This window comes from Pimephales promelas, chromosome 22 (assembly GCF_988280905.1).
Source record: "Pimephales promelas chromosome 22, fPimPro1.hap1.1, whole genome shotgun sequence".
NCBI classification, from domain to species: Eukaryota; Metazoa; Chordata; class Actinopteri; order Cypriniformes; family Leuciscidae; genus Pimephales; species Pimephales promelas.
Genome location: NC_142790.1, coordinates 13636641 through 13650949, shown reverse-complemented (window position 1 = coordinate 13650949; position 14309 = coordinate 13636641). Strand labels below are relative to the sequence as shown.

Here is a 14309-nt window from a genome sequence, read left to right as displayed (position 1 = left end):
TTGTATTCCGAAGATGAACGAAGCTCTTATAGGGTTGGAAAAACATGAGGGTGAGTAAAAACTGACAGAATTTTCATTTTTGGGTGAACTATCCCTTTAAGGTCACAATTCATTCAAACCTTCTTCAATCATGCACTGTACACAATTGTATACCATTAATCCAAATGCTTACTAAGGCAGTCCTCTCTCAAACAAACAAACACTAATGGACACACCTAGGCTATCACTTCCAAATCAGATCCAAAAGCAGATAACGAGTACCTTTATTTACGGCATCTGTCCGTTAAACAAGCAGACCCACAATGTTTACTCCTCATGGTCTAACATACAGGCAAAACAAAGCATGCTATGCCAGAAACCTGGTCCATGTTTTGGAAAGAAAAAACAGTTTTCTATTTGAATTATGTATTACTCATTTATTCCTGTGATGGCAAAACTAAATTTTCAGCAGTTGCTTCAGTGTCACATGATCCTTCAGAAATGAGTCTAAAAAGCTGATTTAAGGCTCAATTTTTTTCTTCTAATTATCAAAGTTAATTATTGTGCTGATAGTGATAGATATGATTTGAAAACCATGACAAATTTTATGATTCTTTGAGGAACAAAGAAAAGAATGCATCTTTTTTATATGCATCTATATTGTATTAAGACTATATCAATCACCAAGCCCATTATATTTTTAACAAACTTACATAAATGATGATCTATCCAATTTACTTCCGGCACAACAATGATATAAAATGCAATCCCAGCAGGCAACATCCTCCAACACAAGCAAAAAGGTTACACACATAAAAAAAAAAAAATCTCGATCTAACTATGACTTAAAATATAGGCTACGACGCCGACAAAAAATGTCAAAAACCACCACATGAGAGTCTTCCTGTATGCTTGACTTTAAGCCTCACCGACATACCATAAAAGGAAAGGGAAAGAGAAGTGATAAGATGTTAATCGAATGATATGAACTGCACATGGATAAGTATGATGACAGATATTTATTCAATGGTATTTGGAAATGCCAGCATGAGGAGGTTTATAAAGTGATAAGACTATTTTCATCAGGGTTCGTGATTGATCTCAGATGGGATGAGATGAGCTTGGGATACAATCACACAAACCAGAGCTCTATGTCACACCAATACTCGGTAATGTCACATTATTATGACTTTTTGAAGGAAAAGAAAGAAATTGTATAAATTGCATGATATAACGCTACAGTAGAACCTGACATTGCTCTTGCAAATGCTATTTTGATTTACATACCAATAAATGCCTACATCAATCTAATGATTTTAATAAGCCAATCAAACAATTCTGTCATATTAATCAGTTTGGAAACAAAATGTTTTGCAAGTACTTTCATTAAACTGCACAATGCACTGGATAAATGAGCCCTACATTGGACATTAAGTGCACTACACTTGAACACTAGTAGATTGGAACATACAGTATCCTCACTTGAAATCTGTGCAAAAGCATCAGATGGACCTTTGACTAATGCATTTCCACGATTTGTCAATACTTTTACAAATAATTTTATATTAGACATGAAATGTTGTAGACATGACCAGAAAATGTGAGACAATTATGTGTTTTTTTTAAAGATACAAAATAAAATTCGTTGACGTAAAAACAAAATAGCCTATGACGTTCCTTGCCCATCACATTTTATAATATTCGGATGTTTCAGGGTTTTCATGACAAATTACAATGAATACAGAACAGCAATATCTATTTCTGCTTATGAAAAGACTAACTTAAGTGTAATCCCAGTGTTGCACAATGCATGGCAGAAGTTACACTGCATTGCATTGAATGACACAAATCTGATTTACTTTTCCCCATCCTTAAAGGCATTTAAACATCGTCATACAATCATATTTCATTTATTCCTGTCTATACGCTTTCAAACAACGGATAGCCACGGGTGCCATCGTGCTGAAAGCACACGTACCGCTCAGTCACATGCTGTACTAACGTTACAGCACCCATGCAATGAGTTATGAATATACACAATAAAGCGCAGTGCATGCAGCATAAACATATAAGAGAGGAACGAAAACGCACCTTTGAATTTGAAGCAATGAGGGGGAAAAACGTATGGAGTCCAGGTAGCACGCTATAAGCTCTAGGGAGACGGCTTTAGATCTCTCTCTCTCTCTCCTCTGTATCTGAGCCTCTCTCGCTCTCAGCTGTCTTACCGACTGTTATTTCCGGGTTAATAAAACGTCATTGTGTTCTTGTACTTTAAACCAAACGCTTAAATCAAGCACCACACATCATTATATAATATGAAAACCAAGGAGATTACTTTAAATTCAATATACATTCTCGTGTGCATTAGACGCGATGATGTGTTTTAATATAACTAAAGTTAATGTAGTTGTTTCAACACGCGCCCTCTGCCGGCCAATGCTTATGCGACACACCTGACGGATGAATTCATTTCTGTTATGTAAACCTGTGCAAATGCAACAAGTTTTATGTCACCCAATCACACATGACATCATTGTTGAAAAAAAAAATCATATTCACGTGACGTCATACATGAAACTTTGATATAATTAATTAACCGCTACAAATCAAATATAACTAGGCCTACTACCGCCGGGATAGGTTTCATCTAATAATAATAATAATAATAATAATAATAATAAAAAAAAAACACGGATGTTTAAATCTGAATGTAGGAATTTGTGGTATTAAAGTAGCTTGATCAAAATATACTTTTTATGCCATTATATTTACACCCCTTATGTATTTTTAAACATAAAAAACGATTAAACTGTCAATCAGATTAATCTGTCGACCACACTTTTTTATTTACTTTATTTTTTTCATCACAATGCTTCATCCGAACTTGAAATAAAAGCATGAGAAATACATTATTTAATACTTATAGTGTAAGAAAAATTGCACTGGTAGCGTATAGCCGCCAAGAAATAAAAATCAATAGGCTAGATTAAAAAAATGATAGAAAGACTGTGAATGTTACCGTTACAAGGAGATAACAAACTATTTACTTTGAGTTATGAAAAAGAAGAATTATAGTAGGCCTATATGTGTTTTGTATTGGGAGATAATTATGGATATGATATTTTTATAATAGGCTAAGATGTAGCTTTAAGACTATTCAAGTTAATTGTGGGCGTGGTCTTTATTTCAGCGGTTATTGATCAAACCAGGTCTCAATCACCATCATCCTTCCAATTAGTTACTTTATAAGCTCCCCATTTATGCTAAGAACGAGGCATATGTTTGAAGTTTTGCAGTTGTCTAAAACTTGAATTACTTTAACTATAATATGGGCAAAGAAAGGATCCACATTAACTTGGTCATCATTGGCCATGTGGACAGCGGTAAGTCCACAACCACTGGTCATCTTGTCTACAAATGTGGAGGAATTGACCATAGAACTATTGAGAAGTATGAGAAGGCTGCAACCCAGGTTAGTAGGCTATCAACTTGAATTGCTTATGATTGTTTAGGTGGTAGACTATAACTTTACTTTATTTTTGAAGATGGGAAAGAGCTCTTTCAAGTATGCTTGGGTGCTGGACAAATTGAAAGCAGAAAGGGAACGTGGAATTACAATTGACATTTCCCTGCTGAAATTCAACACCCAAAAATACACTTTTACCATAATCGATGCACCTGGCCATCGTGACTTTATCAAGAACATGATCACGGGGACCTCACAGGTATTAAAACAGTTCAGATGTTGATTTGAATGTTTATCTGGGTTTCTTTTCTGGTATTACCTCTACAACCAAGTTGAATAAAATGACAATCTTTCTTTACTACTTAGGCTGACGCTGCTCTACTGATCGTCTCTGCTGCAAAGGGTGAATTTGAGGCTGGGATTTCTCGCAATGGTCAGACAAGAGAGCATGCTTTGCTGGCGTACACCCTTGGGGTCAAACAGCTTATGGTTTGCATCAACAAAATGGACTTGACCGAACCATCATTCAGCCAGAAACGCTACGATGAGGTGGTGAAGAATGTTTCGGTGTTCATAAAGAAGATTGGCTTTGAGATTGGTTCTGTACCTTTCATACCTGTTTCTGGCTGGATTGGTGAGAACATGATTGCCCCATCTCAGAAGGTGAGGCCACTACGCACCCCATGAAGAACTAGACAAGTGCCTAAATCAGGCTTCCCCGAACTTGGTCCTGGAGGGCCACTGTCCCTGCAACATTTAGCTCCAACCCTGATCAAACACACCTGAGCAAGCTAATCAAGGCCAGGGTTGGAGCTAAACTCTGCAGGGACAGTGGCCCTCCAGGACCAAGTTTGGGGAACCCTGGCCTAAATCCTGTTCCTGGACTACTACCCACCTGCAGAGTTTAGCTCAAACACCATTAACTGGTTCAGGTGTGATTGATCGGGTTGGAGCTAAACTTTGGAGACTGGTAGATCTCCAGGAACAGGACTGTGGGCACCCCTGATATAGAGCTGAGGATCTTGATTGCTTGCATGTTCTCCTTTAGATGCCATGGTTCAAAGGGTGGAAGCTAAAGAGGAAAGAAGGCCATTCAAATGGTCGAACCTTGTTGGAGGTGCTCGATTCCCTACTTCCTCCAGTGCGTAATTTGGGCAAGCCACTGCGCCTTCCCCTACAAGACGTCTACAAGATTGGTGGTGGGTAAAACTACCAAGTGGGCAAGGTCTCAATTTAAATCTGTTGTGTATGGTACCCTTGACGTACTATCCCTACCTAGGTGTTGGCACCGTCCCTGTGGGTAAGATTGAGACTGGGATCCTGAAGCCTGGAATGGTTCTGACCTTCTCACCAGCGAAGTTGACTGCAGAGGTCAAGTCCATTGAGATGCATCACCAGGGGCTTGAAACTGCCCTCCCTGGCCACAATGTGGGATTCAACATTAAAAATGTCTCTGTAAAAAATCTTCGGAGAGGTGATGTAGCAGGGAATGCACAGCAGGACCCTCCGTCGGACGTCAACAGTTTTATTGCTCAGGTAACTATGGTGGTTTTCGTTCTTGTTTTAAACTCTGGCTGACAAATTGCTGAGCGATTTCTCTTGGGCATCTTCAACAGATCATAATGCTGAACCACCCAGGGAAAATCAAGGTCGGGTACTCCCCTGTACTGGACTGCCACACAACCCATGTTTCCTGTCGTTTTGCTGAGCTGAGGGAAAAGCTAGATCGGCGTACAGGGAAGAAACTGGAGAATTACCCCCAGTACCTGATGTCAGGAGATGGTGCCACAGTCAAACTCATCCCCAACAAACCCCTATGTGTGGAGAGCTTCTTTCATTATCCACCTCTGGGTAAGGTGCTGGATTTAGGTGCTCAAAATACTACTGAAAGCCATGTTTTAAAGTCCCCTTTCTTCTTTCAGGTCGATTTGCTGTAAGGGATTTAAAACAGACTGTTGCTGTTGGGGTCATCAAATCTGTGGAGAAGGTGGACCAAGCCAAAAAGACGTCACAAAAAGTTGTATCAAAATGAGTTGATAATTGTCCCTTTTTATAATTTCTTTACCAGCAGTCTGGTATGCGAGCCAAAAGGTTCTTTAAGTTGAGCATTTTTGTATAGTTTTATGGAATCGCACTTTGTTGCCTTAAAGTGAAGTCTCTTTTTAAATGTGTTGATGTATTCAGTTCTTCAACTGAACGTGAGGCCCAACATGAGGTTTGGTATGGCTGTAGATAAAAAAAAAAGCTTTCATTTTTGTTGCTGGACTGCAAATAAATTTAAGTTTTCACTTGTAACGCATGTGTGGTCTTGAGTCGACTTGGATTTGTTGTAATCTGAATTGGTCATAACTTGACCATAATTGTTAAACACAACACTTGAGACTTAATCTTGTTTATCGTGAAGCCATTTTATTGATAATGGAATGAGGATGGTTAGACGGTGGACAGGTCCTCAATCTGCAGTTTAAAAGACACCTGTAGAACACCTAACCCAACAACTCGTATTCTAGGTAGGTGCAGAAAAAGGAATTCATATTTCGTTCAGAGTTAAGTTACTCAAGTTGAACTGTGCTAACAGACTTGAACTTCATACAGTGCTCATTTAAATTGGTGGATAAATCTGACTTGATAGAGCCTCAATTTGTTGCATCAAAGGATTGGGTTGACCATCTCACATTAGAAACTAGTTGCCAGTCCATTTAAATTGAGCAGCTAATGAAAGTCCTTGACCTAGAAGGGTTACTGGCAGCATGGATGAAATGACAGATTCCAATTACAATACAGTACATCCATGTCTATCACTTAAATATAACATCTATAAACGGAGTTAACGACTTCTCCATTTTCAAAAGTATTTCAAGTAACCAAGATCTTTCAAAACAGTGACAAAGGGGGACCTTTGTGGAACACCACTGGATTACAAAATGCTGTCCTTCAGTAAGACGGTAGTAAATGTACTTGCGTGGATAAAACACTGATATGGGATCACAGAGGAAACAACCTGTTCACACAGGTAATGGTTTATGCAATGCAATGCAGAGGTTAATAATTTTACACTATGTAGCAACAAAGAAACGGCAAACACAAAATAACATTTCACTCTGACATGCTTTAGTGGTGTTAGGAAATGTGAAGGTAAAAACATGTAAACGAAAACCAATGTAAAGTCCAGTTGTTCCATCGGGAAGAGAAGTCGACTTCTATCTGTCCCTGCTATAGATGATAGCAACGATGGACATATTAATAAAACTTATTTCAACAAAACTGGCCCCAGCCGTAACATACTGGCAGGTAGAGTACAAGTTCACACATTTACTTTTCAGACCAATACAGGTTTCTACATTTACACACACAAAAAAAAAAAAATTCACACACTCATCCTTGTGTGAAACACACGCACACATTTATGTACAATCTTATATACAGAGATACAGTATCAGTAATAGTGGAGGAAAAGTGCTGGTCTTTTAAGTGGGTGCAGTCTAGTCGTTGTGCGGTAGGCTTTATAAAACGGTACGGACAACAGCGGTACAGTTAGACATTTTATTTACACTGTCTTGTGTTTTTCATTGTGGTTCGATCTTAAAACTTGCATTGTTGATTCAGCAGCTAAGTCAAGTGCGTCCCATAGCCAGAGGTATTGTGCTGGGTGGGAGGTGGAGAACCGACGTTTGTGTGTCAATCAGACAAGATATGAACAAAAGACATGGGAAATACACCTTTTCTCTCTGGCTGCCCCTCAATGTGCCCAATCTGAAGACAAAAAAGAAAGGTTACAATCAGAATGTAACTCTAAATCAAGTAAGGACAAAAAAGATGAATAGCTGAAAATGAGCGCACACCAGAGGATTACCACTTATTTTTCAATAATTCAATAGCCAGAACAATTCTGCTTGCGCATTGGTTAGCACATGTACATTTAAAGAGTTTATGTCAAGCAATTTTTCAGATTTTCATCCTTTAAAGTGCCTGTGTTGTAAGGGCCTCTTCACATATACAGTCTTTTGCGCGCTCGAGTTCGTTATTTCAAATGTAGGCGTGCGGTATGCGTGCTCATAATGGAAACGATGTGGTCGCGCTGCGACACGCTCGTTTTTTTCCCAAACGCGTCCGCGCCGCATCAAGATTTTTCAGAATGCTGCAAGCGCACCATAAAGGCCAATTTATACTTCTGCGTAGGGTGCGCGCAGTAGGTACGGCGTAGCATACGCACAGACGCGTCCCATATCGCGTACCCTTCGCCGTAGCCTCCTCAAAAATGTAACTACACGTCGCGACGACGCAGACCGCAAGATCGGTGATTGGTCGGCTTGGTAGCATCGCATTTCCTCCTACGCATTTCCGCACGTACCTTCTCACGCATTTCCGTCACATTCCATCTCCTCCGACATCTTCTCTCATTTCTGCCTTTCAGTTTTAGTAATTTCACTAAAATTAACTGTTTTTCCACCTCAATAAGCTCCAACTCCAACCTGATCCACTCTCTTTCAGTCGCTATTGCTTGTAGTAACCTAGCCGGGAGGAATCTAAACACAGTGGAACATTAAAACCCTCCGCCGCCAACTAGCGTTTCGGAGCAGTACTGCAGAGCAACCAAGACCTGAACGCAGAAGTATAAATGCGTAGCCAACGCCATACACTACGGCGTACCCTCGACGCAGAAGTATAAATTGGCCTTACGCGCACAGTAGGTCACGTGGCAAGAACCAACCGGAGCGCAACCGCCCTAGTGCTTTGGAAAAAAGAGAATGCGTCACGCCCAGCGTTTTCTACGCGTTTTTAGGCGCTATTTGTGAATTCGGCTTAAGAATGGCAACTACTGGTCAAAATAGGTACTGCAGTCCAAATTCAAAATATCTGAGATCGTCATTTCTCCAGCCACCTGCTCCTCAGACTGGACGGCGCTCACACGAGTTGCAAGTTTGAAGACACGCAACAGGAACGAGCGCAATGGGCAATGAAAATGGGCAAATCTGCAACATAGGATCAAAACTAAAACAAACATTCCAGCCTTGAAACGCACATTCACAAGTAAAATAACTGGCTATAAAAGTATTTTTCAGAGAAACAAGTATGTGAACTTAGCGTGTTTCCTCCAAACATATTAAAACAGTAATAATACAATTTTACTGTCTTTAAAGACACTGTTTGCACTTTTGGTTGTATTCCAGGTAGCCTGTCTCTGTTGATATTCTGTAAGAACTGCATTTCCTTTTGGTGCAATAAACAGCCTAAAGTAGTTTGTTGTTTTTGTCAGTTTCTTGTTTAAGATACATTAGGGAAAGTATTTAAAGAATCCTATAGTGAATATATAGGGGTTTTCGGCACGAAATATTATATATATTATAATATATATATTATAATATATATTACTATATTATAAATACCCCGAGAACTAATGGTTCCCTTAAGAACAATCAAATTAAGAACAACCAGAAGTTGCAATCGCACAGCCAGTAGGAACTTACAAGGAAGTAACGTACGTGCTTGTTGTTGTGACTTTTATTTTGACAGCACGGCAGACCTTTATTTTGACGGCGCCGAGAATGCCAAAGCCTGAGCACACAGTGCTCACATCCATTAGTTTACTATCCAATGCCTTAGTAGAATTACTTTTAATGTCTACAATTATAGTTTTAAATAGCCATGAACTATGGGAACCATTTCATAAATCATTAAAGGAACATTCCGACATTTTTTGTCTTTAGCTTATTTACTGTGTCCCCCAGAGTTAGATAAGTCCATACATACCTTTTTTCATCTCCATATGTGCTGTAACTCTGATTGACACACCCAAAACTAGCCTAGCTTAGCACAAAGACTGGATGTAAATGGCTACAGCTAGCATTCTAATCCTAATAAGTGACAAAATAATGCAAACATTTTCCTATTTACATGCTGTGATTTGTACAGTCACAAGGTCAATGTATGGACTTATCTAACTCTGGGGGATACAGTGAATACGCTAAAGTCCAAAAAAAGTTGGAGTGTTCCTTTAAATCAAAACATTTGAAAGTCTGTAAAACATTTCGAAGGAAGAATTTGTTGCTTCTCAAGTCTCATGCTTTGTTGCATATCCTTGAAAATTTGGAGCGGTTACACTTACCCACCACTCCTGATCCTCTTCCCCGGTTACTATAATGACCTCACCCTCAACGAAAGTGAGCTCATCATCGTTATCCGCCTGACAATCATAGATGGTCTTCACCCTTCGCATTTTACTCTTAATCTGCAAAAAAAAAAATGCAAGACTCGCTTGTTAAAAGCACTGTGTTAATGACTCCCATGCCCTTCTGAGACTGAATCCTCACCGGATTTATTTTCCGGGGCAACGGTACAGGGGTCTCCTGTGCTGATGTTGGACTTCCATTGGTGTCTTCACTAGACTGGAACGGCTGGGGTGACAGTTCACCTTGTTGGATGATTGTTGGAGTATCTGGGGGTTGGGGCTTGGGAGCCACTTCTCCAGGAGGAGGTTTATGGAGGATCTCAGTGGTTACAGGTTTAGGTGGGGAGACGTCTATCGGTTGGGGTTTGGGTGGGGAGACGTCTGTCAGTTGGGGTTTGGGCGGGAGATCTTTCAGCTGAGGTTTAGGCGGTAGGTCACCCAGCTGGGGTTTAGGGGGAAGGTCGGACAGCTGGGGCTTTGGAGGTAGTTCTCCTGGTTTAGGGGGTAATTCTGAATGCTGTGGTTTAGGAGGTATATCTCCAGGTTGAGGTCTATCAGCTAACGGAACCTTCGGTGGGGTGTCTGAACTCTGCAGAACCTTCTGAAACAGCACAGGTTCAGGAGGCTGGTTGGTTTTGTCCATAGATGGGTGATGGATGGTGTCTATCTTACGCAGGGCAACTATTGAAAAACAAAATATTGTCGGAAGATTAGTTGTGCGTTTTCTGTCTAATAGGTTTTTTTTGTCTTTTGATATAGTTTAGTACTATTTTGGAAGACAAATGAGAAAATATTTCCCTCACAAGATGTTGAGCATTGCACAGTAGAAAAGGGGAATGGTGATGTTCAATTGTTTTGTAATATTACATCATATTTTATTCATTTGTTTTCTAGGTTTTTTTTTACTACTTATTTTTTACTTTTGTTAGTAAAAAATGTACTAATGTTACTGTTCTAAGTGTTCACTTTTAAGTGTTCATCTGTAAAACTTTCAAGAAAACACTTTTGCTTTTAAAGCTACACTGTGTGATTTTTACGCCCATCTAGTGGTGAAAAGGTATATGACCATCCAGTGAATATTAGTTTCTGTTCCTCTCAATTCCGATTTTGTTTTAACTCCTACGGTGGCCAATGTAGTCCAAGATTAACATGGCTTCCAGTTCGACCTCGTCCATGAGTGTTAACTCAAACGTACGCGAAAGGCGAAGCTTGAATTAACGGGTATGTCCCTCTTTGGCTAATGTACTTTCAAGATGGAGGGGAAACATGGCGACTGACATTAGAACCCCTTACCCGTATGTATTTTCAAAGGCATATTATACACTCACGAGAATACTTTATTACTTGAACGAAGTAAATATACATTAATGAGCACACATATCTTTGAAAGAACTAAGTGTTTTTAGCTAAGAATAAACTAAAAGAGTTACACAGTGTAGCTTTAAAGAAGTTTCTAAACATCAACATCAGTGTTCAGAGGTAGTTGTAAGGGAATATTTTGTGCTGAAGTGAAACAATATTTATTGTGAAAAATGTTGACTTAATTTTTAAATTTACATTTTTAATAACTTAATTAACTAATAGTTTCTATATAAAATATATAGAAAAAGATACACTCTTAGCTTAATACAAACTAAATTAAATACTTGATTGCAAGTAAGTATGCAATTGTGATGATTATGATTAAAGTGACTGACTAAATTAATTATTTCAACATTCAGATGTTATACAATTGCAATATTCATAGGCAGAAAGCATGTCACCTACCCTTCTGAGGTAGTTTGGGAAGGACCCGTGGACCAAGTGTGGGCTTTGTGGTGTTGAGACTAGAAATATGGAACATATGTAAAGCTCAAAGATATGTCTGATAACAGGTTGCATGCTCTGTAAAATCAACCATAACGTAATAAAGAGAACTGGTTTGCATTCTCAAACACACGATGACAAATTTACATGGACATATTCAAATGAAAGACGAAAGGCCATGTATAAATATGCAGTCTCAAGTTCGCTCACATTTTTCATGCAAATATATTTCTGAAGTTCGTTCTACAAACAATGTGGCCTTTCTGAATTCTTAATCAGTTATGTTTGGATTGTTTTATTTGCTACGTTAGAAAAGAAATTTTTTTTAGAAGATGGGTTACCTTTGATGTTGCGGAATGCCTTCAAATCTGTTAGTTAAAGGGGACATCTTGTTGACAGGAGGTGGCGTTGAATCACTTCCTGCAATGATGAGTTTGAGTTTAAACACTGTATATTTTAGTGGCAGAAGCCTATAGAGCCCCTAAGGTGACATTAGCAGAACAAAAAATGTAGTGGGAATTTCACACAGTAAAACTAGATATACAATGCCGTTCAAAAGTTTGTGGCCAGTAAGATTTTTTTTTTTAATGTTTCTGAAAAGAGACACTTGTGGTCACCAAGGCTGCATTAGTTTGACCAAAAATCCAGTAAAAACAGTATATTGTAAATTAGTATTACAATTTGATGGCAAAGTTGTCACATGATCCTTCAGAGATCCTTTTAATATGCTGATTTACTAGTCAAGAAACATTCCTTATTATGAAAAATTATTAACATTCCTTATTATTAAAATCAGTTGTGCTGCTTAACATTTTTGTGGAAATTTCTATACATTTTTTTAGAATTATTTAATGAATAGAGATTTAAAAAGAACAGCATTTATTTGATATATATATATATATATAAATAAATTTGGAAAACTGAAAAAATGTCATTTTGATCAATTAAATGCATCCTTTATACGCAAAGGTTTATCCTTATAAAAGTTTGTGTACACAAGAATGTCTCCAGGAATTGTTTTCAGAAACTTTGTATAAAAATAATGGTCTAATCTCAAATTATGTAATTATGTGAATCATTATGTGTTATATTGATAGTTCGATACAGATCATGTGAGGGGATATACAAAAAGCAATGCATTTTAAAGGAGTAGTTCACTTTTAATAAAACTTTTGCTTATAATTTACTCAATTTATTCATCTTCAGTCGAAAAGAAATTAAGATTTTTGATGAAAACATTCAAGGATTTTTCTCCATATAATGGACTTTACTGGTAACCAAACAGTTCAAGGTCCAAAAGACAGTTTCAGTGCAAACTGTTCAAAGGGCTTTAAACCATTTGAGCTTATAAAACTTAAACTTTGTTATTTTTTTTTTTTAAATGAGTGATTGTTTCACTTGATAAGACCCTTATTCATCATCTGGAATCATTTAAAGCCCTTTGAACAGTTTGCAGTTTGCACTGAAACTGTCTTTTGGACCTTGAACCTGTTTGGTTCCCATTGAAGTCCATTATATGGAGAAAAATCCTGGAACGTTTTCATCAAAAACCTTAATTTCTTTTCAACTGAAGAGAGAATGACATGGACATGGGGGTGAGTAAATTATCAGCAAAAGTTTTGTTTAAAAGTGAACTACACCTTTAACATGTCTTTCACACATTAATATCTTCCAGACCATTATTTTACCATGCCTTGCTCTTTGTCTTAACCCAAAATGTTAAGCATCATGCAAATCACTAGGGCGGGGTCAAAAGATCATGGTCAAAGGTCATTAGGCTGAGCCTTTCATTGGCAACATTGTCCTCTCAATATTGTTTTTTTTTGTTTTTTTTCATATCTAAAATGTTCTAGAGTTTAACATGTAACGCCACCACATAATGAATGGGATGCAAATGATCTGGTAATATACTGAGGTCAAGCCAAAAATAAACACATTCACCTTGGGGATGTTAAAAGGTACTAAAGATTGACCTAAAATTGATCAAAAGACCATTTCTTGGAAGAATTTCATCTAAAATATATTAAATTGATGTTTCCACTAAAAAAAACCCCATATAAATACAATATACAATATAAATAAAAAAGTAACACTTTAATTTGATAATCCACTTGTAAGTAACTTTTTAATTACATGTCAAGTATAAGTCAGAGTACAGTATAAATAGACTTCATTTGATGGTCCTCCAACAGACATGACTATAAATAACGTTACAAGTTCATGTTCCACTAACATGAACCCTAATCAAACAGTCTACAAATAATCTAAAGAGAATTTGTTGACATGTACTAGCAAAGTTACAATATCTTAAGTGGACTATAGAAATGCCAATTCATGTGGAACAGAACCCCTAGTAATCCAACAACTAGGGTTGTTGCTTAAGTGTAGCCCACCTTTACTGAGAAGGGTGTATGACAGCGGGGTAGGGGGGTCTGAAAGCGTGCGTTTGTGTCCCGGGGGAGGGGGCGGGGGCCTCTTCTTTGCTAGAGTGGAGTTGCCAATAGCGGGGGTCTGGGTGGCAGGGGCGAGGGTGGAGGGGGGCAGGTTTGACAAGGGAGGGGCTGGAGGGAAAACAACAACAACATAAAACAACAACATGCATCGTTTACCATGGGGTCATTGGAGGGTGCGGGAGGAAGGAAGACAGAATATAAAGGGAAGAAAATAAAGAGAAAAATGATGATGTGGGGAACCAGTTGGACAGCATGACAAGTGTCACTGAAAACGAAGAAGGCCCGATAAGTGAGGCACTTTAAAGTGAGTGTGACTTCAGTTGGAGAAGGGCATCAAGGGGGTTAGAGGAGGACAGTGAGCTCTTTTCTACAGTATAGATTTTAAAAAGACACTCAACAGCCAGTGAAAAGCTCAGTCAGAGATGCGTTGTGTGAG

General features: G+C 38.4%; 3 protein-coding genes across 12 annotated transcripts in view; 1 reads left to right on the top strand and 2 right to left on the bottom strand.

Moving 5' to 3' along the window:
* The window catches only part of cyribb (CYFIP related Rac1 interactor Bb), a 71755-nt gene extending 69438 nt beyond the window's left edge, over positions 1-2317 (bottom strand). The window contains exon 1 of one of the 3 annotated variants that reach the window (XM_039666914.2): positions 2071-2317. The gene's annotated coding sequence lies outside the window, so the exon portion shown is untranslated. Of the gene's footprint in view, positions 1-692; positions 812-2070 lie in introns of those variants that run through there. The other 2 variants (XM_039666916.2, XM_039666915.2) reach the window with 2 other exon arrangements.
* A 927-nt stretch (positions 2318-3244) lies between these two features.
* eef1a1l3 (eukaryotic translation elongation factor 1 alpha 1, like 3) lies at positions 3245-5740 on the top strand. Its single transcript, XM_039666917.2, has 7 exons — positions 3245-3451; positions 3525-3704; positions 3812-4108; positions 4494-4644; positions 4725-4981; positions 5062-5296; positions 5368-5740. Exons 1-7 carry the CDS (start codon positions 3308-3310, stop codon positions 5475-5477), a joined length of 1374 nt encoding a protein of 457 aa, XP_039522851.2. The 5' UTR covers positions 3245-3307; the 3' UTR covers positions 5478-5740.
* A 92-nt stretch (positions 5741-5832) lies between these two features.
* asap1b (ArfGAP with SH3 domain, ankyrin repeat and PH domain 1b) overlaps positions 5833-14309 on the bottom strand; it is a 107234-nt gene continuing 98757 nt past the window's right edge. For 4 of the 8 annotated variants that reach the window (XM_089125780.1, XM_089125784.1, XM_039666921.2 and 1 more), the window contains 6 exons: positions 13814-13981; positions 11762-11840; positions 11382-11440; positions 9757-10295; positions 9552-9674; positions 5833-7198 (listed from right to left, as the gene is read on the bottom strand). In XM_089125780.1, coding sequence (XP_088981906.1) covers positions 7124-7198; positions 9552-9674; positions 9757-10295; positions 11382-11440; positions 11762-11840; positions 13814-13981 — 1043 coding nt within the window. In that variant the 3' untranslated portion in view covers positions 5833-7123. The remainder of the gene's footprint in view (positions 7199-9551; positions 9675-9756; positions 10296-11381; positions 11441-11761; positions 11841-13813; positions 13982-14309) is intronic. The other 4 variants (XM_089125781.1, XM_089125783.1, XM_089125782.1 and 1 more) reach the window with 1 other exon arrangement.

What these genes read in the sequence shown, in the direction of transcription:
- eef1a1l3 (XM_039666917.2), top strand. Translation starts at nt 3,308, where the DNA reads ATGGGCAAAGAAAGGATCCACATTAACTTGGTCATCATTGGCCATGTG. An exon ending in ATGAGAAGGCTGCAACCCAG is followed by an intron (nt 3,452 to 3,524) that starts GTTAGTAGGCTA and finishes TTATTTTTGAAG; the next exon opens with ATGGGAAAGAGCTCTTTCAA. An exon ending in TGATCACGGGGACCTCACAG is followed by an intron (nt 3,705 to 3,811) that starts GTATTAAAACAG and finishes TTTACTACTTAG; the next exon opens with GCTGACGCTGCTCTACTGAT.